The sequence below is a fragment of the Poecilia formosa genome, unplaced genomic scaffold, assembly GCF_000485575.1.
Source record: "Poecilia formosa unplaced genomic scaffold, Poecilia_formosa-5.1.2 Scaffold100, whole genome shotgun sequence".
Classification (NCBI taxonomy): Eukaryota; Metazoa; Chordata; class Actinopteri; order Cyprinodontiformes; family Poeciliidae; genus Poecilia; species Poecilia formosa.
This window is the reverse complement of record NW_006800039.1, coordinates 1,253,208-1,277,553: the sequence shown is the minus strand read 5'-3', so window position 1 is coordinate 1,277,553 and position 24,346 is coordinate 1,253,208. Positions and strand designations below refer to the sequence as shown.

Genomic DNA, 24,346 nt, shown 5'->3' with positions numbered 1-24,346 from the left:
TTTTGTTGAAGTTTTTATTTATTTTTTTTAAGAAACTGCTTACCTTAAAGTATCCAACCTTTGAAATAGTTTTAGCTTCTTCTTAAGCTACTTATTTACACTCCAGGTAGCTGTAGATCCTAGCCAAACACCAGCACTTGGTACATTTTAGTCTTAAAACAAATGGAAAAGGAGAGCAGTATAACTTGGAGGCCTGGAGTTTTTTTTTTTTTTTACTTATTCCCAGCCAGCCACTTTAGTCAAGGTAGAAATGGCACCAATGTAAGGAAAAATGGCCAAGACTCAAGTGCTCAGATAAGCTCTCACTTCTTGTTTCTTCCCTCCTTAACTTGTTGGACGGCCTGCCAGTGTCTGCAGCCAGCTAACAGCACAGTGCTGGGAACTTCAAGGCCCCAAACAGGTGTCCGCTCTCTGCCCAGTCAGCAGAGCTGAGCTGGGAACACAAAGGGCTCAAAGAGACCAGCCAGCATGGTTACAGTCTTAAATATCCCCAGGCCGCTATAGACACTCCTACATTTCTCAGCAGCATTGACTCATGAGTGTGTGCTCTTTCTGCTACTGTAACACTGAGTCTCAAATGGTTATGAAGCCCGGGGTTTGCCCTAAACGGGGGTGAGAGTGGCAGGAATGATGGAGGCCATCATGAGTTCAGATAGATGATTGAGTCTAGTGGGAAACTGTTCTTTGTGGAATGTGCCCAAAGGAGATTTTTTTTTTTAATCTCCAAGCATAAACACAGAAAATATTGTCCGCCTGGGCTCTTTGTCAGGTCTTCAGTGTTTCTGCTGTGATCATCTTGAGATTTTCACCCTGCACTCAGATCTCATGGACTTGTGTGGTATTTAAAAAGTCCAGCTTGCCTTGGGGGGCCCTTCCTTATGGCTAAGCTGTCCTGGCATTTAGGCTGGCAAGGCAGCAAAAGAACCGAAGGGGGTTCGAGGGGGAGGTAAAGCCTTTCTCTCTATTCATTGTCGACTACTCCTCAGTGATGACGCGGATGTGAGGCAGGGTGGGATGGAGTCGAGTGGAGGCTCCCCTCATCTTCTGCAAACAATGGATGCTTGTGTGTTTGACACCCCCCGTTTAGCAGAATGGAGTCCATGGTCGAGCCTGAAGCTGGGATGGAATTCCAGCTCTAGCAGATTTTGTTTGTGAAATTTCTGAAGGGTGGAAGGTTCAGTGTTGGTAAAGGTCGTGGCCTATAGACCTTGTTGTTCTCATTTAGAAATGGATCAATAATCAATTATAATTTCCCTTCTTTGTCTCGTATTGGATTGAGCCTGACTGATTTTACGTACTGCCATACCATATGATACATCTCTCCCCCCCCAAACTGCTGTGGGACGGACTACTAACCTAAATTTGAGCTTAATGAGCCACAGTAGGGGCACCAGGTCATTAAAAAGCAATCAACAATGATTTATTTGTTGTGTTCTTTAATTTATTCAGTAAATTTGAATGAGCAAATTTTTTTTAGTACAAGTATGTTAGCTAAATACCATACAGTGTTTGTTGTATTTGTGGATGCTAGAATTTAGTTGATAATATTCTAATCCCTGGTTATTTGGTAACCCTTCACCTGCCAGTATCAATTATAGCTGATTTTATTTTTCTTTTAGAACTATAATAAAATAAAAGAACATAATTTGAATGTTTATTTTAAAATGAGCTTTTAAGAGCAGCAATAAGACTTAATTTGGGGACTATCGACAGAAAGTAGCTTTTAAAACGGACATAGTAACAAAGGTGCAAACTGGTGGTGACTGGGTTGTTTTTTTGCACTGATGTTTATTAGTGGGAGCAAAATTGATTACTATCTCATGTCTGATTAATGTAACTAGTATTACAAGAACATATGGCTTGATGCAAAAATACAGGTTATATTTCCTAAATATTAAACTTTTCTAAATCCAGCATGATCCATGACTGACTTCAATGAAACAACTTTGTAGTTTTCCTTCCTGTCATCCGCTGAAACCGTACACTCTCACAGCCTGAATGAATTGGAGACGCATCTGAACATTCAGCCCTTGTCCATTATTCTTGCAGTTTTGTTGGGTGCCTGTCTGAAGTGGTCCTCTGGCGTGAGATGGGTACACCCTGGGCATGTTGCCAGCCAATCACATGGCAGCACAAAACAACCAACCAAGCATGCACACCTCCACTCTTAAGGACAGATTAGAGAGACCAATTCCTGTCACCTTTTTCATTTTACTGGAGTACCTGGAGAGTCTAACTATTGGGCAGCCAGTAGTCATGGGTAATGAGTCAGTTTCTTGCTTCATCACATTTGTTTGGCGACTGGTCCAACCATTTTGCAGTTTTCTTGCTGGTACTTTGCATTCTTTCAATTGTGTGGTGATATAAAACCAGAATAACCTGCTTGGTGCAGGATCGCATTGCTTACTCAGAGGGAAGTGTGCACAGAGCTTGAAACTTGCCCTTTGCTGATTGCTGCCACTAAAACCTTCTTTCATGAGACACCGGATGCACATGGCTCCCTAAAGGCCGACATCCTGTGTTTAAATGAGACACTAACCAGGGTACGAGGCTTTAACACAGCAGCTCTCACATGACTGGATCAGCAGAAAGGAAGCACGTAAGCTTTACAATTGAATTATGTCATTTAATCACCCTCCCAGCTGAAGCCTTTTCAGCGTCAACAATAATTGAGTAAAAGGAGTTAATCGGTCTTCTGCGTGAGTCACAATGAATTGAGCTGAGTGTAGTGAAAACTGACCTTTGGGATAATTTTGGGTTCTCTGCCTTGCTTTTCTCAAACTGCAATAAATCTGGCCACATTTAGAGACAGGACTTAGAACAGATTTAGAGATTTTATTGCAATATTTTATAAATGTTTAAAGCTGCTTCTTTTTTTTTTTTTGAACCAAAGATTTTATTTGAAACTTCTGATTAGAAACTAGCGGTGTCCCAATACAAGTGTCAAGTACTTGCACTTGTAAAAGCAAGCCGATACTACAAACCGATACCACTTTTCTGCTGGATTTTTCTCGAGGGCTGGGTCGCGGTGCAACTCGAAGGATAAGCCACACTTCATACTAGGTGGTGGTGGTGGTAACACACCAATAAGTTATTTGTTGATCCTCCAAAAAAAAAAAAAAAAAAGTCTGTACTTTGGAGATATTTCAAGGTAAACACAGAGGATACTAAACAAGCAGACTGCCTTCTGTGCTCAGCTGAGTGGTCAAGAGGACGGGGGAAAACTGAGCTTAGATCAGGCCTGCAAAGTCCAACCCACTAAGTAACGTTCGTTAAAGGCGCAATCCCGAAATAAACCCAACATATTATTTTAATTCAGCAAATGTACAGCTTTTTTACCACCATTAGAGTAAGCAGTGCAACTTATCCCATTTTTAGCTTTTGTCGTCTGGGAATGGGATGTGTGAGTGACACCCCGACTATCAATAAGACAACTTTTATCCAATTTTGTAAACTGTTAAAAACCAGCTGTGATAAGCATTAGAAGAACTGGTTTTATAAACTATCAAAACATCAGCCACGTGAGGACAGTCTAGATAAAATGGGCACCTGCATAAATGGGACAAATCAGCTTCATCAAGTCTTTATCAGGCACTTCGCTAGGAAAGGCAGAGGACAAAAAATGTCATAGTGATTCATCATATTGACAAACGGACACAGACACCAGTGTCTGATAATGGCTGCACACCAGCAGCTTTGTCATGAAGGCTTTGGTTATTATCGTCATCACCAGAGGCAAGCAGATCAAGTTTTTTTTTTGTTGTTTGTTTTTTCCACCCTCAGAGCGGTGACGGGTGTAATTTCCTTTCTGTGAGGTGAAAGGTTTATACTGATGTTGTTGACAGAAATGAAACATACACAGCAAATTTATATTGTAAGTTTATTGCTGATTGTGTGTGTCATTTCGTGATAGTTTTAGGTCTGGTGAGATGAACAGAGGGAAAAAGGTGGAAGGAACCAGACGTAAGACAAAATGAATTTCTGGTGTTTTCTGCACCTGGAGCTGTTTCATTTAATTTTTCAAAAGGTTTGAAAGTGTTAATCTGGCGTACACGTTTCTTCGTCTCTCCAGCAACCCATATCCAAGTAGGAACGACGTCCCTAAAGGTTTCAGGACCCCTGCCTTGATCTCGGCGCTTCCTCCAAGATTAAGTTTAATTATTCAGAAATGGCATAAAATCTTTATCCAAATGTCTAACTCCAAGTCATTTTGCCCCTTTACTAATTTGTAGCTGCCCCATTTTGTTTCATCCATCTTTTTTGCACTCGTAAACAACCAATTTCATAACATCACATTTAAACCATACTGTAATAGTTTCTATTTGTAAACAATAGTTTTAGGCTTTAACAGCTTGTTTGTATTTTTTGAGTTATGGGGATAAATGCACATCATACATAACACACATTGATTTGAAATTACCCCCTACTGGCAGAGTCCCATAACCACATTTCTGTAGCGTCGAATGAATAAATCACAGAACATTACTTCAAATTACTGGTTTGCAAAGTGATGATGACATATCTTGCTTGACAGATGGTAAATTATTTAAATGACTAAGGTTCAAAACGTAGAAGAGCCAAAATTACCAGGACCTCATGAATTAGCTCATTTTCTCAGACAAACAGCCCAAAAATACATATTTTGTTTATCTTGGTATTTAGAAAAGCAGCAAATCCTCTTAAACCATGGCTGGAGCATTTCTGTTAGCTTATAATTCTCTGTCTGTCTGAATTGTCCTTAGATCTGCATGACTCTAGAGCCCATGAACTGAACACAGAAAATAGAGGAGTATACGATTGCCGTCTGTGTTTTGGAAGAAACTTATTGATTGACTGTCGCAGTGCTTCTGCTGGGCTTCATGTCTTTGTTTATGATTCACTGCAGTTTTTATTCTAATGTACATGACATTCAGTATGCTAATTTTTTACTGAAACAGGATGAGTCTGCTTTCGAGAACTTAAAAGTTGGTTCCCCCATTTGTCAGCTTGCACTGCATGACATCACTCCATTTAACAAACTTTAGCTCTCGTGAGACGGGGAAAGCAGATGAAGGTTTCAGTTCATTGACTCTTGAGTTGTTCTTTTCGTGCTCTTGCAGGGGAAACTTCACAGTTCCAAAGCTTTCAGAGTCCAATATGGGATTTGGAGTGCTGGGAGTTTTTCTGGGGCTCCTCCTGGAGGTTTCAACCCACGGACCACACAGTGTTCCCCGAACTTCCTGGAAACGCCAAGGTAGAGCTGCTCGCAGTAAATATTCTGACTTGATTAAAAACAGTAAATCTACCTGCTGCATTAAGAGAGAAAGCTGCAGATAACCTGAAGGAGTAGAAAAGATAATACTGATACTGAGGGGATGCTGAAGTGAAAGTTGTGTACACATTTTCATCTTTTACTTCTAGATTTAGAAAAATGTCAAGCATCTGAATCCTTAATTTTTGGCAAAAAAAAAAACAAACAAAAAAAAAAACAAACAAAGAATTAAAATTAAACCTCACTTTTCTATAAAAGCCATCTGAGTGAGAAGTAGTGTTTCTCACTGTGAGTCGATATCTTTACTCAATCTCAAAACAAGACACATGAGTCTCGGATATAAAGTTCGCTGGCAGTGCAGGAGGAACAGAGCGTTCACACGGTCTTTATATGTCAAACTCTTTCAACTCGGCGTCTCATGTTCACAATAGTACATTTAGTTTCACCTGTTGCCTAATTCTATCAGGAGAAAGTAGCTCCAGTCTCAAATTAGGCGAATGATTCTATGAAGAAAAGGTTCTCATTGCTGGCTACAGAAATAGTTGAGGTAACTCGGTCTCCGAGTGAGAGCAGCAAGAGAGACTCCTCTTTAAACTCTTCTGTTGCCCAGCCGCATTTAGTCGCCTGTTGAGGGTATTTATTTTGTTTGTGACCTGCATTTGAAGCTAAAACCACCAGTAGTAAGAGACTTCACGTTGCAGTCTTTGAAAAGGAAGAAAAGGTGATTGCATTTGCTGACATGTTGCTTCAAACCAGTTCCACACGCAGCAGGAAGGCTCATTTCTATTAATGTTTTGAAAAGACTTCAATATAAGAGATGGAATGTCTTAGGAGGAGGAAGACATGAGTTTCTAGTTACATTGCCTTACAAAAGAAAAATGCATTCATGACCCTTGAACTTTTCAAATGGCTTTCACAATATTTTACAATTAAAAAAAAAGAAAAGTTTATTGTGCATATTTATTCAGCTCTTTTTAGTCAATTCTTTTAAAAACACATTTTGCTACAATTAAAGCTTCAAGGATTCTTGTTTATGTATCAACCAGATTAGAGGAATTTGTTTAGAGGCATCTTATTAAAAGGGGCTGATTATATAATGCATGTTACAGTTTTCACATTTGTTGAAATGTTGCATTCGTTTCCTTCCCACTAACAAAATCTAACAAACAATACTACGTGATGGTCTACCACATAAAATCTCATTGTGTTTGTCACCTTACAACCACAAAGAGTTTGAATATATTTAACAGGAAGTTTCTATTCATCTAACCTGCATGACCTACTTAGATGAGCATTAAGACCAGCATTTTATTTCAGTCAATTTAAAATCAGCCCTCAAATCAAACTACGAATTGAATCTCCTGTAACTTCAAAAATGCTGATCCAAATGTATAATGAGCAGCTTAATTAAAACTCTGAATATGGTTTAATGTAGCTGTATTGGTTGAAAGCTGTAAATGTGGCCTCATCACCAAACATCATCCTCCTCAGATTTGGACCTCCTGGAGTTTTCAGAGCCTGGCATCTTTAACTACTCGACGCTACTGCTGAGTGAGGAAAGAGATGCCCTGTATGTGGGAGCAAGGGACGCCATTTTTGAGCTCAACAAGAGGAATGTGACAGTCAGGAACCAAAAGGTGAAAGAGTGGGAATAATGGCGCCATCACAGAATAGAGGATATCTTCAAAAAGCTAAGTTGTCACGTTTGATTCATAGGTTCAGTGGAAAGTTGCAGAACATCCCATGGTGATGTGCACACGTAAAGGAAAATCAAGAGAGGTTTGCTAGATAACAAATACATTTTCCGCTTGCTTCATACTAGCTTTTCCTGTCTGGATCTGTGATGTAAATAACTCTGTCCCGTTCCAATTCAGAGGGACTGCCCCAACTACATTCGAGTGCTCCAGATAGTGGATGACAAGCGGCTTTACATCTGCGGCACACATGCCTTCCAGCCTCAGTGTGATTACTTGGTAGGCTAATGGTTCATTACACTTTAACTGCGAACGTCACACTACATGCACCCACTAATCAGCAGCATTGCTGACTTGTAAGAGCTTGTGTGTTTCAGAATCTTGCAGACTTTTCTTTGGAGGGTCGACCTGAGGATGGCAGAGGGAAGTGTTCGTTTGACCCTTCGCAGAGCTTTACCGCCGTCATGGTCGGTAAGTTGAGGCCAGCTTCGGCTCATTTCACAAAGAGCTCTTTTGATTGAAGGCCCTGCATTAAAATGGATAATAATCTGTAGTAATCTCTTGTCATGGCGAGGGAAAACTGACTTGGCTTCATTCTCCCATCAGATGGAGACCTCTATTCTGGGACAGCTTATAACTTCTTAGGCAGTGAACCGATTATCTCCAGATATTCCCCATCCTATCCCCTGCTGAGGACAGAGTACTCCACATCATGGCTCAATGGTGAGTTTGGACCATATTCCTCAGGTGGTTCATCCAGCTGAAAGACACTTCAACATACTGACGGACAGGGACAAATATATTTTTGGGATTTTTTTCGCCACCCTGACTGTTCTCCTTTTTACAACATCCCACACATGCAGATTGTGACTGATTTCAGTTTTTCTGTGTACAGAACATGAAACTCACAGCTTCTCATTTTTACGCAGTATTTACGCAATATTAGTCTGTTAAAATGTCACTGCTGCTGCTGGACCACAAACTCATGACTATTCATTCTGTAAACAACCCTGACTTTAAATGGGTCTGTTTGGGGGAAGTACTCTCTGCAGATCGAAGCTTGTTGAGTTTTAGGATTACTAGCATGTTTCTGACCCATAGTGGATTGCTAAAAGTAAGCTTTATATGACATTAAAAATGTGTTCACAGTCAGTATTTACCCACAATAGTTACCCAAATGTATCATCTCTTGTCTACAAGAGATATCTGGGGTTACTCCTCTGGCAACCCCAGATATTTTCTGTCAATTTCAGTTCTAGACTCTGGCTGGGCCTATCTAGAACTTAAATTTGTCCGGTGAAGTCATTCACTTGTATGTCTGGATTTATTATGAGCCCCTAGTAATGCAAAAAAAAAAAGCCTGAGGATGATGCTGCCTTCATCATGTTTTGTTGTAGATATGTTTGCTTTTTTTTTTTTTATCATTTTTGCACCTTATGGAATTTTAATTCCAAAGTTCAAGTTTAGTTTCACCAAATTACATATTTTTGGCAAAGTATGGCAGAAAGGGTTTCTGTCTTGTAGCTTACTTCTAAGACCAAATGTATGGAGAACATATACACACCTACATCTCAGTAAATTAAAACATTATTAAATTCTCAGGACTTCTCTTCAAAAAGTGAACTGTACGTGTGCACACAATGATGGTTTCATGCCTTAATTTCTGTTAATTTTGATGTTATGACTTAGAATTGATTTCTGAGAATTTTTTGAATATAACATACAATGAATAAAAGTATTTTAATACAGTAACTGTATAGCATATGTACGCAATATTTAGGTGGGAGTTAGCAATGGAGAATCTATCTTGGTCTCATTGTCTCCAAACTGTAAACTCCTGAAATCTAAAATACACTGTGCATACTATGTATTAAACAGCTCAAGTCAGGATTGATGTGTTGAATTTTTCTGTAGATAAATGGGCTGTAAGAAGGATTTTTATATTGGTCTGAACATCTTGCATCAACCAGCGTATTTATCTGTCCTCTCCATGTGCATTCATTTCAGAGCCCAGCTTCGTCTTTGCAGATGTGATCAGGGCCGAGAAGCACAGAGGAGACGGCGAGGACGACAAAATCTACTACTTCTTCACCGAGGTGTCAGTGGAGTACGAGTTCTTTGGCAAGCTGCTCATTCCCAGGGTGGCTCGCGTCTGTAAGGTCAGCATACGCTGTGCACCATCTGCTCATACCTGCAGCATGCTTCTTTTATCCCCGTTGCCATGTTGTTGTCGTTTATGGATCGTTCTCAGATTAAAGTCTTCTGTACGTTTTGTGTTGATCAAATCTTAAGTAATTTCTTTTGTATTGACTTCCAGTCAATAAGAGTGATTATTATAGTTGCGCAACATTTGTTAGACAACAAACTACCAGCAGACATTAGCTTATGACTGTTATGTAAGAATTCGAATATAACTTTGTTAAAGACTCGAACACAATCCACCAAAATCTATCAGTTCAAGTAAAATTCTTGCTCTTTCCACAAAACTCTAAAATGATGAAAATATATTGTTTAGAGATTATAACTAGCTATTTGCAGTTTTTTTTTCCCTCCACAGAATATGAGAGAGGTTTTGGTTTACCACGTTTGTCATTTTTAAAGGTGAAACCATGGCAAAGATGGGAATGGGTTCTTCTTCAGTGGAGTTTTATAGAAAGATATCCAGTATTTTTGAGGAACATACCTGAAGGACTTTTTAGGACAAACTAGTCAGTCTTTAATTTTCTTTTTAGTTTCTGCCAAATGTGTGGTTTCTAATTCAAATACCTTAACAGTATTTATAAGCCAGACTATGGTGATGCTATATAGACTTTTGGTAATTAGTTTATTAGAAAGGCCAGAAGAATAATCCATATTATAAGCTAATCAAAGGAAAATGAGTGGATTCTGATGTCCCTTTTGCACATTAACCTACTTTAAGATTTTCAATGTGACTTCTTCTTCTTTGTTTTTACACATGGCCTCTTTCATATCCTTTTCCAGGGTGACCTTGGAGGAGAGCGTACTCTGCAGAAAAAATGGACCTCCTTTCTGAAAGCCAAGCTGGTGTGCTCCATGCCGGAGCTCAACTTTGTTTTCAATGTGGTCCATGACGTTTTCATCCTGAAGGGAAGAGACTGGAGAGATACAGTCTTCTATGGTGTTTTCACCTCTCAGTGGTCAGTGATTTCTCTAACTTTCAGCCATGTAACAATCCATAAATATGTCTGTTTCATTTAAATTTGATCATTTTCTTTCTTCTCCTTGTTGTCTAACTGATTTATCACACCTGTGTGTTTTACTGCCGTAGGGGAAACGTGGGTTTGTCAGCGGTGTGTGCCTACAACATGGCAGCTGTGGAGGAAGTCTTCTCTAAGGGGAAGTATATGCAGAAGGCCACAGTGGAGCAGTCCCACACAAAGTGGGTGCGGTATAACGGCATCCCTCCGTCTCCCCGTCCTGGTGCAGTGAGTGCCTGTCAACTCTCAACTCGCATGCTTTGCTCAACTCATAGCTCATTACAACCACAAAGCTCAGTGTGTTTTATGTGATACGGCAACACAACGCATCACGCAATTGTGAAGGCGACAGAAAATGATAAAAGTAAAGTATTTACAAAAGAAATCTGAAAAGTGTAGCGGGCTTTTAATTCCCCTAAATAAAAATCCACAGCAGAATAATTAAGCTCTAGTTTATGTTGGTCTACCATGTAAAATCCCATTAAAGTTTGTGGCCTGAAATGTGAGAGGGCGCAATGAGTAAGTGCTATGAATACATCAAGATTTGTCCGTATTTGTCTGACTTTAATTTGTGTCCCTCCCACAACACCAGTGTATCAGCAACCAACTGCGTCAACACAACATCAGCAGCTCACTCCACCTTCCGGACAAAACCCTTCAGTTTGTCCGGGACCACCCGCTGCTGGAGGACCCTGTCCTGCCCATCGGCAACAGACCTCGACTCATCACCAAGGACGTCAACTACACTCAGATTGTAGTAGAGAGGGTCCAAGCACTTGATGGGAACATCTATGATGTAATCTTCACCGGAACAGGTGAGAACTTATCTGCTGTGACACTGCATGCAAATGGCTTGATCTTGCTGCAGTTTGCAATAACATGTTTGATTTCTGTTATGCTAAAATGTTAAACTAATGGAGAATACTTTCCCCACGCGTGCCTTGTTGGATAATTAAATGTTTGTTTTTTTTTCTTCTGCTGTGATTGTTAGATAAAGGTGTCCTGCACAAGTCGGTGGTGTTCGAGGAAGATGTCCATATTGTGGAGGAGATCCAGCTCCTGAAGAACTCTGAACCCATAAAAAACTTACTGCTGTCTTCTGAGGTCAGTTTCTTCTTCAGTTCTCCAAAAATATAAGTTAAACATTTCAGGTGAATTCTATCAATTTCAGATAAGAGCCTATGTCTTGTCTGAGGGGAAAAAAAAAAAATTGCTGGAAACATTTGGTGATTGTGAAAGTCATAAAGTCATCCTTTTATTTGTACAGACACATAAAGAAAAGTTTACAAGTTCTTTGATAGTCTGTACTTTTAAATCCCACAGAAAAAATGGGAGTTATAAGATCTTGTTTATAAATACTTTTCTTTGCATATCATACGTACAAACTCATTTCTTCCAGACACGGTCGGTGTATGCTGGGTCGGACTCTGGCGTCATTCAGTCCCCCACAGCTTTCTGTGGAAAGTATTCTACGTGTGACGACTGTGTCCTGGCTCGAGACCCCTATTGCGCCTGGGACCCCAACACAGCCGCCTGTGTCTGCATCCTTGATGTTCCAAAGGAGCAGCTCAGGTAACCTGATGGGCTGCATTCACTCTTTATCACCGCTATCTTTCTGCATAGTTGTACTGCACTCATCAGTGAAAAGGAAACTTCCAGAGGTCTTAGGGGTCAGACCTGATTTACCCGCTTCTCAGTGTTTGATTATAATTTGAACTCAGGTTTTTTGTGTTGCAGGAGTCTGATCCAAAGTCTAAGCGGTGATGCAGACATCTGTCCTCCAGGTAAGATGTGCACACATCCACCCAAAGAGCCGGAACAGTCTGACTGCACACAGACGGTTAATACACAGTACATTGTTCACAGGCCATAAGTATGAGAAAACTATTTTCACTTGAAGGATCACTAGAACAGAAGATGCAAATGTGACTTCTTTTTGTTTGCTTTTCAGTGTCTTCGGTGTCTCTGAAGGACTATCAGAAAGTCTTAGTGAAACCAGGCAGCTCTGCTGAGCTTCCCTGCATGGTGAACTCCAACCTGGCTCATGTGATGTGGAAATCAAACAACACTCTTCTCGACGAGGCCTCTCGTTTCCACTTCATCGGCGAAAACGGGCTCCTCATTTACAGCGTGGCCCCCGAGGATCAGGGTGACTACCAGTGTTGGTCTGTGGAATGGGCTCCTACTGTTGGGAAGAACTTTAGCCGCCTTCTTGCTGGATACACACTGAAGCTGGATCTTCCTCCCGGACCCCCTGCCAGGACAAACCGTCTGGCCACCACAGTCCGCAGCCAGGAGACGAGTAGCGTGCTTCCAGCTGAAGGTAATGGTAAGACAGAGAGACAGCCACTAACTTCGGCCAGCTTCACATCCACAGTCCTCCTCACCACCCCGCCCCAAACTGACCCATCACTAACCCCGCCGCCCAGTGGCACAGTCAGGTTACAGCCAAGTAGGAACATTCCCGCAAACTCCGTCATTCCTCGTCCAGACAGCCAGGACCCTGCTGCGGAGTATTTGCAACACAACAACAGCGTGGCCCTCCTCTCCCTTTTCCTCCTGTTCTTCCTCCTGTTTTTAGCCGCGATGGTGTACAACTGCTACATGCAGTATCTCCCCGCCCCGTGCCTCAGGCTGCGAGCCACTCTACTAGGAAGCAACAAGTGTACCCATCAGCCAGAGTACAGGGCCTGTGAGGCGGGTTTAATGGAAGCGTCTGCTGCCGAGAAAATTAACATGACGGAGCAACCCGCGCAAAACGGCAGCCAACCCACCAAAAACCTTCAGGCACTGCGCGACACTGGCTACGAGACGGAACCCGAGTGCGGCAACGGACGCCTCCCTTCTCACAACTTTGGAGGCGACAGCTCCTCCCAGGAGAAACCTTTCGATGTGGACTGCGACTCCCAGTCCATCCAGTTTGCGGATGCAGATGACGCTTACTGATGAATATCAGTGGTGTTTTTACATGTTCAGAGTAGAAAGTGCACCAGGGCTAAGTTCCTTATTTCTGCAGTAGGCATGGGCCAGTATGACGACCTTGAGTAAAATAAACAGTTTGACGTATTTAGCATAAACCGCCCAAAATGTCTGATACGATCCGGTTAATTTTATTTAAAACAACAAAGCAACGTTTTCTTATTTACCTGTTAAAATAAAAAGCATCAACATGTATTTATCATAAGACTTAAGCAAAAATATAGAATAACTGCAAAATTTCTTATGGAGAATATTGAACCTTTTGGTCATTATGCTCCTGAGAGAGTAGCACAGTTTTAACAGTCTGATATGTAGGCGCTAGCACAAAGTTGCTTTAAACTAGCGTCTTTTAACCTCTTTATGGGGGAATGGGTGGTGTTTTTCACAACTAGAAATGTTTCCAAACAGCTGAATTTGTATTCAAAGGGAGGGAAATCCTCCTCCTCCTCTACTTGGAGGAGGAGGATTGTTGCCATTACTTAATGCTCTATGCATCTGGAAAAAACTGGTCACGTTGACAGTTTGACTTATTTCAAAAGTCTAACTTTGTGAACTCTTGCCATTCCTTGATACTGTCTGCTGGTCACTGGCCCATGCTAAGAAGCTGAATGTCATGAAAGTGAGCGCATGTCCAGCATGTAGCAAATATCTGAAGGCTTGGATCAGATATTTTGCTCTTTTGTGGTCTGATTTGGAGCTTTTATCCTTTCAGCTGAGTCCAGCAAGAAAAGCTATTTCTTATATTCCAAATTGGAAGCATTCTTTGCCAAATTGGTAAGTTATTGTGATGTTTTCCAAGTTGGAATCCTATTTCTATTCAGCCTGAGTGGATAAAAATGTCCCTCGGAGCATTTGCATCCATTTGTATAACTGATGCTTCATCGTCATGGTAATTTCTCAGGGAGGTTCTGTGTGATTTGCCTTTGTGTGTTGCCCTGTGTTGTCAGCCTCGCCACCTGGTTTGTGTAGCTCCATCACAGAGTTGATACGTCAGAAGATAGAAAAACAGTCGGACATCTTGGTTGGTGGAGAAAAGCTGGAATGTATCGAACCGTGGACTATCGATGAGTGGCACTGCTGAGATAAAACAAAAAAACAAAAAAAACATTTTCTTGTTCTCTTTATCTGTGAAGTCGACATTCCTGATTGTCCTGTGTATTAACCCTCATCAGGCCGTCTCCCTTATGTGGTGTGTTACTGAAATAAAAATGTACAGTATGAGCAGAGGACATTAGAGCCCTGGAAACAATCTGAAGTTTAATATTTATTATGATTTTATTAAACATTCTGTTTTAGATTATTTAAAATGACACATCTGTGGTAATGACACAGCAATTCAATCCTTCATTTTGATTTTATTTATTGCAAAGCTTCTAGTTTTATACTTCTCACGCTCCCTCTTTTATTCTCTCTGCATGCCATCCGGTGTTCAGACTTTCCTCAAAGCTCTCTTCTTTTCCGCCACTCCCTCCCTCTCACAGCCTCCTCTATCGACTCCTCATCTTCCCTGTCATCCTCTGGAAGTAGCTCTTGCTCTTCCCTCCCTTCCTCCTCTTCTCCCGCCAAGCCCCACTGCGTGGAGGCTCGGGAGGCAGAGGTAAGACTGTTGCCTCCTCTCCTGAAGGACCAGGCCTGGGGGGTTCACGCCCAGGAGGCCTTCCTGCTCTTCTGCCTCGCTCTGGGTGAGTGCTGCCTGTGACTCTGACCTATCTCATACCCCTCCCTGAAGAAACCTCCCCCTCCCTCAGGGACACATGCTTGGTTTTGAAACCCATGCCTTGTGTATTTAACCCTTTGTTTTGCATTCTTTTCCTCCCCTTTCTACTGTGTGTTGGCATTACTCGAGCCTGAACTAACAGAGCTGAGTGTTTGGGTTTCTGGATTTGTTTGCTGGATTACCACAAAGGTGGATCGATTTCTGAAAATACAAAATAGGGATTCATTGCAAAAATGTCAGCTTTTTTACAACTGACTTGCACAAATATATATTTTTTTTTATAAATTGCTGTGTAATGGCAGTCTTAATTTGTAAAATTTAAAGATGAGCACTGTTCACGATGTCTCCATGGAACATGCAGAAGAAGTCTGCAGAAGAATTGTTGGTAAAACTGTTAATTTTTTTGTGTGCATGTAAACATTTGTCAATATTTGTATATATGGGAAATGGTTGTTGATTATGTACATAAATCCATAGGATGTTGGGCTCCTAGTAGAGTGGTGAAATAAACCTTGTCAGATTTCAAAACTTTTTAAAAAAAACTGAATCAGAATAAAGAAATGACACAAAATATCATTGTGCATTATTGCTCAAAGGTAATCCATTCCCACTGCACTTTTTTTTGCATTTTGTCATATTTGAGCCACAAACTTCAATGTACTTTGAGATTTTTATGATTGACCAAAAACAAAAGACAGCATTAATGTCAAGTGGAAGGAAAATGTTTATGAATAATGATCTGACGGCTGTGGCGTGCGATTATATTTGATCCCCAGAGTTGATTTATTGTGGAATCACCTCCTGCTGCACTTAGTTGTATGTTTTGGGGTATCTATGAACTTTGCATATCAATGATTGATATTTTTGTTTCATTTTTTGTTAAATTGACAAGTTCAGCAAAAATTAATGAAGAAAACCTGAACATCAATTTTGGACTCAACCCAGGACTTTGACTGGACCACTCAAATACAGCCAGTGTGCTTTTGATGTAAACTCCCTTTATTTGTATCTTTATGCTCATCCTGCTATAAGTTGGCCTCCATCCCAGTCTCAAGTCTAAAAGGTTTCCAGGTTCACCTTGTATTTAGCTTGATCCATCTTGCCATTAACTCTGTCCAGCTTCCTTGTCTGCTACTGAAGGTTAACCCCACAGCATGGTGCTGCCATTACCATGTTTTACAGGTGGAATGGTCTTTTTGGTGTGATGTTGGCTTTCTGCACAACTTGGCATTTTGCATGTTGGTCAAAAGGTTCAAATTTGGTCTCATCTGACCAGAGCCCCTTCCTTCAGATGTTTGTATCTTCTACATAGCTGGTGCTGAACTAAACTGGGCTTCATGCAACTTCAGTTCAGCTAGAGTTTTTGTATTGCAACTCTTAAGTCAGATCTATGGCAGCACTGAGGTGTTAAGAGGTGGTTTAAATCAAATGCATGCCAAACTTCAGATTTTATTTTATTTTTTTACTTGCGTGCAAGCCTCAGAGGCTGGGTTACACACCAACGTAGATCTGATACGGACACATCATTCTACAATCGAGAAAATGTTTTAAACAGTCTTCCTGGTTGGCGATAGTTTATCAGGCATCAAAAACTATTTTCTGAATGTCCAATGTTTTCTTTCAGACTCTCAATGTACAAACTTTACAAGATGGCAATGAATAGATAAGGTTTAAGGAAAGCTTTTTCTTAATTGTCCTAAATGAAACTTTTTTTCTGGCATGCTGAAACTGTTTGTGTGATCACTGTTGATACAAAACAAAATCAGATGTGATGGAATCTGTTTACTGCTGCATGACTGCTTGCACCTCTGCAAACTGATTTCCTCATGTGAACGTACCAAAGGAAAGCACCATGTTCTCCACGCCAGGGTCTCAACAATCAGGAGTCAACAAGAAGTCCCGTTCTGTTCCACAGGTCCAAGCGACATCCATATTCATTGGCTAATAAATGGGTACAGTGTGGACACCCCAGTAATGGAGTACCGAAGGCCACTGGGCCAGAGGGAGGTGCTGGTGAGCAGCTGGCTTAGAGGGGGGCCGCTGATCAAGGAAGCCCGTTACCGCTGTGTTGCTGAAGCCAGCACAGGAAGTGACACGTCTGACATTGACCTCCATCTCACTACAGGAGGTATTATGGTTGTGTGGATTTGGGTAAAAACGTTAAACTGCTGTGAAGTGGTCGTGTATGAGGGATTTGCCCTGGTTGGTTGTGAGTATTGCCACTGATGGGGCGACGGGTGATTGTTAAATCTATGAAGGATGTTGTTGTTCGACAGATGAAAACATTCCATCCAGGGAGCTGAACCAATGGAGAGGTGCGCTTACAGAGCATGAGCAGCTGCTGAAAAGATGGAAAAAAACCTGGGTAGGTCGCACAGTGGAGTGTTTTTCGTCTCATGTTCTTCAAAAGCCTCTTTGTCTAAATGTTTCACTTCATCTAACCAGTATATCAAGATGAAAATCTTTTTGATACTTCTGGAAATTAAAAAGAAATATATAATTTTATTCCAGTAGTATGATTTGAGGATATTTCTTCTGGTGGAAAAAAATAAACCCAAGAAAAATATTTGGCTTCCACTTCTCACCATTGGCACAATTGCTGGTACAATTGAAAAATACATCTTTAAAATAAATTTAACCGATAAGTTTTGTTAAGTTGACATCTCGGTGTAAAGGTAAAGGCAATTTTATTTATATAGCACATTTTCAGCAACAAGGCAATACAAAGTGTGACCAAGTCTCAGTAATAGCTGTTGTCCTGCTTTACTTATGGTGGAAGTTCAATCAAGGTTATGAGTATTTCCACTAATAGGGCAATACTTTGGTGAAAAATATGACATTTGCTTTTCTCTAGTGGTAAAAAAAAAAGTACAAATGTAAGAAAGCAACAGTCTTAATAAATCAGACTATGAAGAACTACATTACAAAATATCCTTATCAATTTTATTATTTCAAATAGTTTTAACCACATCAATACTTCTAACTGGATTAAATGCAACTTTACCATGATTGTCTTTTGATGTTTTCAAAAATAAAATGTGATGACCAATTAATTCATAGTTTAGATTTTAGAGGAGAACCATCTACTTTTTTTTTTTTTTAGATTGTATGCTTTTATGGTCATTAAGTACAGAATCCACAGAAATCCTTGCCCTGCATTTTTTTTTAGTTATTTATTTTTTCACTTCTTTGCTTCTTTATAATCTCTGCTCTTTCCTCTGCAGGAAAGCTGTGATGGCCACACAGCTGGGTGAGCACGTGTTCATTCTGGTTGTGCACTGGCCTCTCAGTCCAGCTGGACCACTCCTCTGACACTGAACATTTCACAAACACAAGTAATATGTTTCAGTGTCGCCACTTACACGAGAGTTTGATGGACCATGACATGAAGAATTCACAGCTCTTGCACCCAGCAGGTGCAGACCTCACATGGCTGCTGTGATGGTTTTTGGACTCCCTCTAAACTGGAAGGATTAAAGCCCACTGACTCCTTCAGTCTAAGAAAGCTTGTACTGGATTTGTTGCTGTATTTACGGTATAAGACTGTACGTACATTTTGAAGCAGTGCTTGTGTGAAAATGGCAAATGTCTTTTTGAAGTTTATCAGATTCTTTGGGTCAGTGTCTCTGTTAAACCCAGTTATAGTGTGATGATATTCAAAGTTTTGCCTCTTAATTTCCTTAAAGAACCAGTTTCACTCCTCAAGGCTATCTTACAGAGTTTTTACTTAAAATATAATAAGTTATTCAAGCCTCAACTAGGATCAAACGGAGATAAGAAATTTATCATCTATGGTCATACTTTTATTGCCAGTATGTCTTATGCTTAAGTTAGCTTAATTATTTACTTGAATCAAACAATACTTTATTATATTATTCACAATACTACAAAGGTAAACATTAAACTGCCAAAGTCCAGTGTGTTTTGGCACACACTGGAAAGTTTACCACTTATTGCTTTTTTTTTTTTTTTTTTTAAAGAAACATGTGGTTTTAGTCTTGAAATAAATTGTTTTATTCTTGTCTGATTTGTATTGAATGGATCATGTTGAGCAACTACTGGTTTTCAGAAATGCTGAAAACCAGTAGTTGTTCGCACTCCTAAAACAAATGCATACTACACACGTATGGCATTTACTGTAAAAACCCAACGAAGTTCGTTTTTACAGTAGAACACTGAATGGAGTATATTCAGTGTTTTGTTATGGCATGTTTTGGATTAATCTTGTTGGGGTCTGGATTTCTTTCTTTCTTTTTTTCTTTTTTTTTTTTTTTACCTCACAGAGCAGATTTGTGTAATGTAATTAACACTAATGCTCCTTTGGTATTCTTCGTTTTATAATATAATCTATCAAAGTTGGGTTTTCTTTTAAAGGGAAACTTTTACTTGTAATTGTGCAATGAAATATTGCAACAGTGGTACTTATTTGAATGACTCCTGCAGCTCTGCAAGTTCCAACTCTGCTGAATCACAGTGTACCACATCAGCATTTTCCACAAAAAGCATTTTCTTCCACCTGAATAATTTATCATCCAAGGACTTCTTCTTGTAGATCTATTGCAGAATTGGAACAGGACAACTGTTTCCTAGAATCTAACTGGCAAAACAGATGCTGATTATTAAAGAAATGGATTATAGATTTAAAGACCGATGACTATTCCGTAAGGGGAAAATACTTTGTGGTGAGGCTTTATTGTTGTTTTTCACATTAGAAACTTTGTATTGAGCTAAAGTGCATCTGGGAAAAAGACATGTAGTTGACCTGGACAATACCTCTGCATAAGTTGCTGTTTATGATGTTTCCATTTTAATTTTAAAACAAGATTACAGTACCCTCTTGTGTCCAAAAGAGAAAAATACAACCAAAAGGGGAAAATGCTGTAAGCAAAGAAAACGTGGAAAAACTGAAACTGTATGACAGCAGCACAATTGTTTAAGCATTCTTCTAGAGTTCATATGCAAATATTTAGCTACACAGCAACCTTCCCACTGGTCATGTGGGCCATCAGGTGTTCCATTGCATTATTTCTTTACGTCCAAATTGCTTCTAGATAAACATCACAAGTCACCTTTTCTCCTTCTGGCTGAATGAAGCAATTGTAGCTAATTGCAAGTCCCTAAAACACAAGGAAAATTACAAAGAATAATTATTTTTAACTGTTTAAGCAGCAAAAGGGTAACCATCACTCACAGCACGACTTCCCAATGAGAAGTGGTAGGATTGGGTCAGTGTCTTGATAGAGGTCTTCTAAACAGTAGGATATGAGGCTCTGAAAGAGAATTTGACGAAAACTTCACATAACTAGGTAACGGTATAATTAATTTCTACAGTTATTTTAAGAAGAAAGCTTTTTCCAGTTCCAAGGTAGGCTAATCTTAAATCGTTTTGTTCACGTACCTGGTTCGTGTATCATGTATTGGATCCAACCTCGGGACTGCTGCACTCCCAGCTGTCTCCACTCATCTTCAGATATCAAGTGGGATTTTGGGACATACTTAGCCATTACCTGAGGTAGAACAACATGCCTAAGCAAGAGAAGAAAAAAAAAAGACTATTACTTTTAATAAAACAACTAATTATGTCTATTTGGCAAAGTTACACATTCTTTCCTGTCAACAAAACCCCTGGAAAGTATTTCAACTCCAGACTTTTCCGGAATTTTCCAGACTACAAACCAGCTATATCAAGACGAAATAGTCATTATTGCTTCCTCAGAAACAGGTATTTTTAGGACTGTACTGTAAAGACTACAGAGGAACTTGTGCCCATATATCCAGAATAGATAAGAGCTGAAAAAAACTAATCTAACATAAGCTTTTCCACAGGTCTCCAATTAGTACGACTAAATGATTAATGAGATGCAGCTGTGCACGGTGAAGCCTTGAGGAGCCCCAAGAGAAAGTGACGTCGTTGTATGAAAACTATATAAGGTGTAGGTTAATTGAAAAGCCCTCAAAACACACAACAGCCACATTAATGTGGCACACCGGTCAAAGTTTTAGAAGCGGTACAGGTGAGTCAAAAAATAGACATTTTGAACAGTTCAACGTGTTTCTTAATAGAATATCTATTACTCGGCCTGTTTACTGACGGAGACATGGCTGCTCACCTGTATTCATACTGGTCGTCCATGTACACGTTCGAGTAATAAATCTGGCTTCGAGACATATTTCCAGTGAAGATGAACAGGAAAAGTTTAATTAAACTGTAGTTGCAGTTTAATTGCATGTTGAGGTTTTTGTCTCGCTCGTGTAAATTTCAGCGAGGCTGTGATTGGACAGTGCATGTCACGTGACCAGAAACTTTTTTTTTTTTTTTTTTCATCAATCAACCGGGCGCAGGTGAGGGTGTTTTTACAAATGTGGAATTTTAATGACATTTGGGGGATTGCATTATAATACCAAATACTGTTTGGTGTGCTTAGCCTTAAATGAGTTTTTTCTTTGCTGATATTTTATCTTCACTGTGTTGCAGTATACTGCACACATTTTGGCTTCACAAGCAGAGAGGGGGGGAAAAAAAGCTTTTCTGCAGCACTGGTGTAAGAGAAAATAATGGATTTTTTCATGTACTCAGACTCTGTTTAAAGTAGATGCAGTACATTGCAAATACTACCTACTCTGATAACCATATTCTGGTGCCATCATTGATGCCTGCCTAATGGGTAGCTAGTTATCCATTAGGTAAGCTTAGTCCACCTGTGTGTAATTTCATCCCAGTATAAATCTGGTACCACACTGGAGAGGTCAAGAATACAGTTGACGAAAAGAACACAATCTTCTGGTACAAAATGCATGGCAGCATCATGCTGTGGTAATATCTTTTAGCAGGGACAGGCCAACTTGTCAGAGCAGAGGGAAAAATTGATGGTGGTCATTATAGTTAAGTCCTAGTAGAAAACGTATAAAACGCAGCTGGAGGAATGAGTGTCATGAGCACAAGTCTAGCACCACATGTTGTCATTGGGCAGTTAAACCACTTGGCTGCAACTCTGTGAAAATAATGCATGAATATATAAGAGCAGTGAGTTTAGCTGGGTGAAGGGGATTTTGCAAGTGTGCTTTGAGTATCGTGACTAGACATACAAGTTGTTAATGAATACTTTAAAACTTCAGCAGGACATTTAGCATACAGTATTATATACTACATGTGACAAACAACCCAATCAGAGTCCACGCTAAATCGTGGCAAGACTTGGAAAATTTATGCTCAGACACTTCATAGTTGGTCTCTCTCAACTTAAAGAATTTTCAGTACAATACGCCATGTCATGTATGTGATTTATTTTCAGGTTTTTTTGTTGTTGTTTTTTTTTGCACTATTGACTACTTTTTACTTTATTCAGAAAAGTTCTGGTAGCATAAAGGGAGATCTGTGGATAAAGAAAATATTGGGTCACTAAATGCATCTCAAAATCCTTAAAACCCATGTTGGTTTATGAGAGATGTCAAAATAAATTTACCAAATGTTTGACCTGAAGTGTTAAACAATGTTGTGGTAGAGGTGTTGTAATCCCTGAAAGTGGCGCTAAAGTTGGCTTTTGTGGCAGCAATTCTTCAATGTGTATATTTTTCTAGTAGTGCAGACTTGTATCTTCATTAACAATAAAGTAGTTAATCATTTCACCAGAATCCTGTTGTCACACTATTGATGTGTTTTATTGTTATGGGCTCACTAAAAATATCCCATTTTACCAATTAAATGCTTCTGTTTTTTTATATTAACCGTTTTCCCTCTAGCTTGCCTGGAACTTTTTTTTAGCATGGCTTTGGTAACTAGGCAACAGCAGTCAAGTGAAATATTTGTTGGATTCCTTGCCGTCTTTCCTTTTTCCTACCCCACCTCTTAATGACTCCATTCAGTTTATTTGTATAGCTCCATTTCACAACAATCGTCATCTCAAGGCACTTTACAAAAAAATTCAACAGTTCAGAAGTAACTTGAGAAACCCTAATTGCACCAAATAATGTCTTCTGGAATCTGCAAATAGACAAATGTTTAAAAAAAAATAGAGATGCATAATTCTCCCCTTTCCTGTTATCTATAGCATTGATCACAAATGCAGTGCTTTAAACAGAATTAAGGACATGAACCATAGTCCTTAACTGGGATTCAGGATGTAGGAAAGGCATCGATTGAACCTCCATGCTTCATTTGAATGCAGAAGATCTTTAATGGATTTCTTTCTTTAACTTAAGTGTGTTTTACTATTACAAGTGTTATCTAATCTATGGATTACTTTCTTAAAAGCACTTTTCACAGAATGAATCTATTCTGAGAAGTCTTCACTTTGAAGCTCTGCTGAGTAGAAAAAGGGGACATCTAGTGGCAAATGTTTTGAAATGCACTTTTTGACACAAAAACAGGACAAAGGAAGGCTTGCATGGAAACAGGAGAATTAGGCTCTGCTAAAGAAAGTGTTAAGTTGGGCTCTGAAACACTTTTTCATATTTTGTTTGGTCTGAAACTTTAAGCATGCCAAATAAAAGAACAAATGCAGATAATCAAAAAAGTTCTAATATCATAGAGATAACCAGAGGAAATGCAAAAAGGGTCAAATTATTTTAAATGTCTTTGTATGGGGGGGAAAAAGATCTAAAACTATGTGGTTATGTGTCAATTGATTTTCTGAATTTCTTTATATGTAGAAGAATTTTGCCTCCTCCTTGTCAGAATTGTTTTTTAAAAATCATTAATGGCTTTAACAAGGCCACTGCAAAATTATCACTTTGCTTCTTTTGAGCCATTCAGAATAGGATTTGTTGCCCTGCTGCTTAATTCGCATGTTGTAAATTGTTTACAGGATATTTTCCTTCTGGATATTCTGGCAGAGACCAAAATTCATGGTTTCATCAGTAATAAGTTGAGGCCCTAAAGCAGCAAAAAAGTCCTGGTGCATCCACCACCTTGTATTGACGGTCAGTACTATATTCCTTTTCTAAAATGTTTATGTGACATAAAAGGATGCACATGTGAGAAAATAATTTTGTTAGCAGTTTGATACTATCAGGATGTTTTTTTTTTTTTTTATAAAATCCCTAAAATGTACTATTTTTGCTGTACTTAAATCTAATGTAATCTAGTCTAGGATTCATTTTGGTAAATGTTAGACTGACCTTTGTCTTTTTTTATTATAAATGTTTTTTTAATATTTTTTGTGGGGGTCTTCCATGGATGCCATTTGTGTCTAGTTTGTCAATGTTGATGCAGCAACCTCCTGAATGAATGGTTGAATACTATCCGTCAGCACATTTATTGTTTGAGAAGTCTTTTGTTTTGTATTTTTCAGATTTATTCAGAATTTGGGGGATGTTGTGTCATTTTTCTAGTTGAGGACTGGTGATCTTACTGATTGGCAGGAGCAGTTTGTTTAATGCATGTCAGAATATGTGTGTATTCTGGTCTACACAGAACACGTACATGTGAACCAACACTGAAAATGTCCTTGCATTAGTCCAAATTGATTTTCCTGAAGTTGCTGTGCAA

The 24,346-nt window shown here is 39.5% G+C and overlaps 3 protein-coding genes across 17 annotated transcripts in view; 2 read left to right on the top strand and 1 right to left on the bottom strand.

Annotated features, from left to right (window-relative positions):
- The window catches only part of sema4d (sema domain, immunoglobulin domain (Ig), transmembrane domain (TM) and short cytoplasmic domain, (semaphorin) 4D), a 40,963-nt gene extending 22,080 nt beyond the window's left edge, over window positions 1-18,883 (top strand). For 6 of the 9 annotated variants that reach the window (XM_007558937.2, XM_016674739.1, XM_016674738.1 and 3 more), the window contains 14 exons: window positions 5,100-5,233; window positions 6,743-6,888; window positions 6,968-7,030; window positions 7,126-7,224; window positions 7,323-7,416; window positions 7,552-7,668; window positions 8,953-9,104; window positions 9,928-10,103; window positions 10,235-10,391; window positions 10,756-10,978; window positions 11,155-11,267; window positions 11,563-11,735; window positions 11,901-11,947; window positions 12,115-13,361. In XM_007558937.2, the coding sequence (XP_007558999.1) occupies window positions 5,100-5,233; window positions 6,743-6,888; window positions 6,968-7,030; window positions 7,126-7,224; window positions 7,323-7,416; window positions 7,552-7,668; window positions 8,953-9,104; window positions 9,928-10,103; window positions 10,235-10,391; window positions 10,756-10,978; window positions 11,155-11,267; window positions 11,563-11,735; window positions 11,901-11,947; window positions 12,115-13,109 (2,689 nt within the window). In that variant the 3' untranslated portion in view covers window positions 13,110-13,361. Of the gene's footprint in view, window positions 1-4,186; window positions 5,234-6,742; window positions 6,889-6,967; window positions 7,031-7,125; window positions 7,225-7,322; window positions 7,417-7,551; window positions 7,669-8,952; window positions 9,105-9,927; window positions 10,104-10,234; window positions 10,392-10,755; window positions 10,979-11,154; window positions 11,268-11,562; window positions 11,736-11,900; window positions 11,948-12,114; window positions 13,362-14,623; window positions 14,825-16,774; window positions 16,988-17,135; window positions 17,225-18,083 lie in introns of those variants that run through there. The other 3 variants (XM_007558939.2, XM_016674740.1, XM_007558936.2) reach the window with 3 other exon arrangements.
- On the bottom strand, window positions 200-21,106 carry LOC103142749 (cyclin-dependent kinases regulatory subunit). 3 transcript variants are annotated; one of them, XM_007558946.2, is made up of 4 exons: window positions 20,970-21,106; window positions 20,258-20,385; window positions 20,051-20,129; window positions 200-4,140 (listed from the first exon to the last, which is right to left on the bottom strand). In XM_007558946.2, exons 1-3 carry the CDS (start codon window positions 21,086-21,088, stop codon window positions 20,086-20,088), a joined length of 291 nt encoding a protein of 96 aa, XP_007559008.1. In that variant the 5' UTR covers window positions 21,089-21,106; the 3' UTR covers window positions 200-4,140; window positions 20,051-20,085. The 3 variants fall into 3 exon arrangements, with proteins under 3 accessions (XP_007559008.1, XP_016530232.1, XP_007559005.1); XM_016674746.1 differs by lacking the exon at window positions 200-4,140 and adding an exon at window positions 18,102-18,173; XM_007558943.2 differs by lacking the exon at window positions 200-4,140 and adding an exon at window positions 19,514-19,976.
- shc3 (SHC (Src homology 2 domain containing) transforming protein 3) overlaps window positions 20,753-24,346 on the top strand; it is a 38,418-nt gene continuing 34,824 nt past the window's right edge. For 3 of the 5 annotated variants that reach the window (XM_007558948.2, XM_016674743.1, XM_016674741.1), the window contains exons 1-2: window positions 20,755-20,873; window positions 23,664-23,778. The gene's annotated coding sequence lies outside the window, so the exon portion shown is untranslated. Of the gene's footprint in view, window positions 20,874-21,141; window positions 21,202-23,663; window positions 23,779-24,346 lie in introns of those variants that run through there. The other 2 variants (XM_016674744.1, XM_016674742.1) reach the window with 2 other exon arrangements.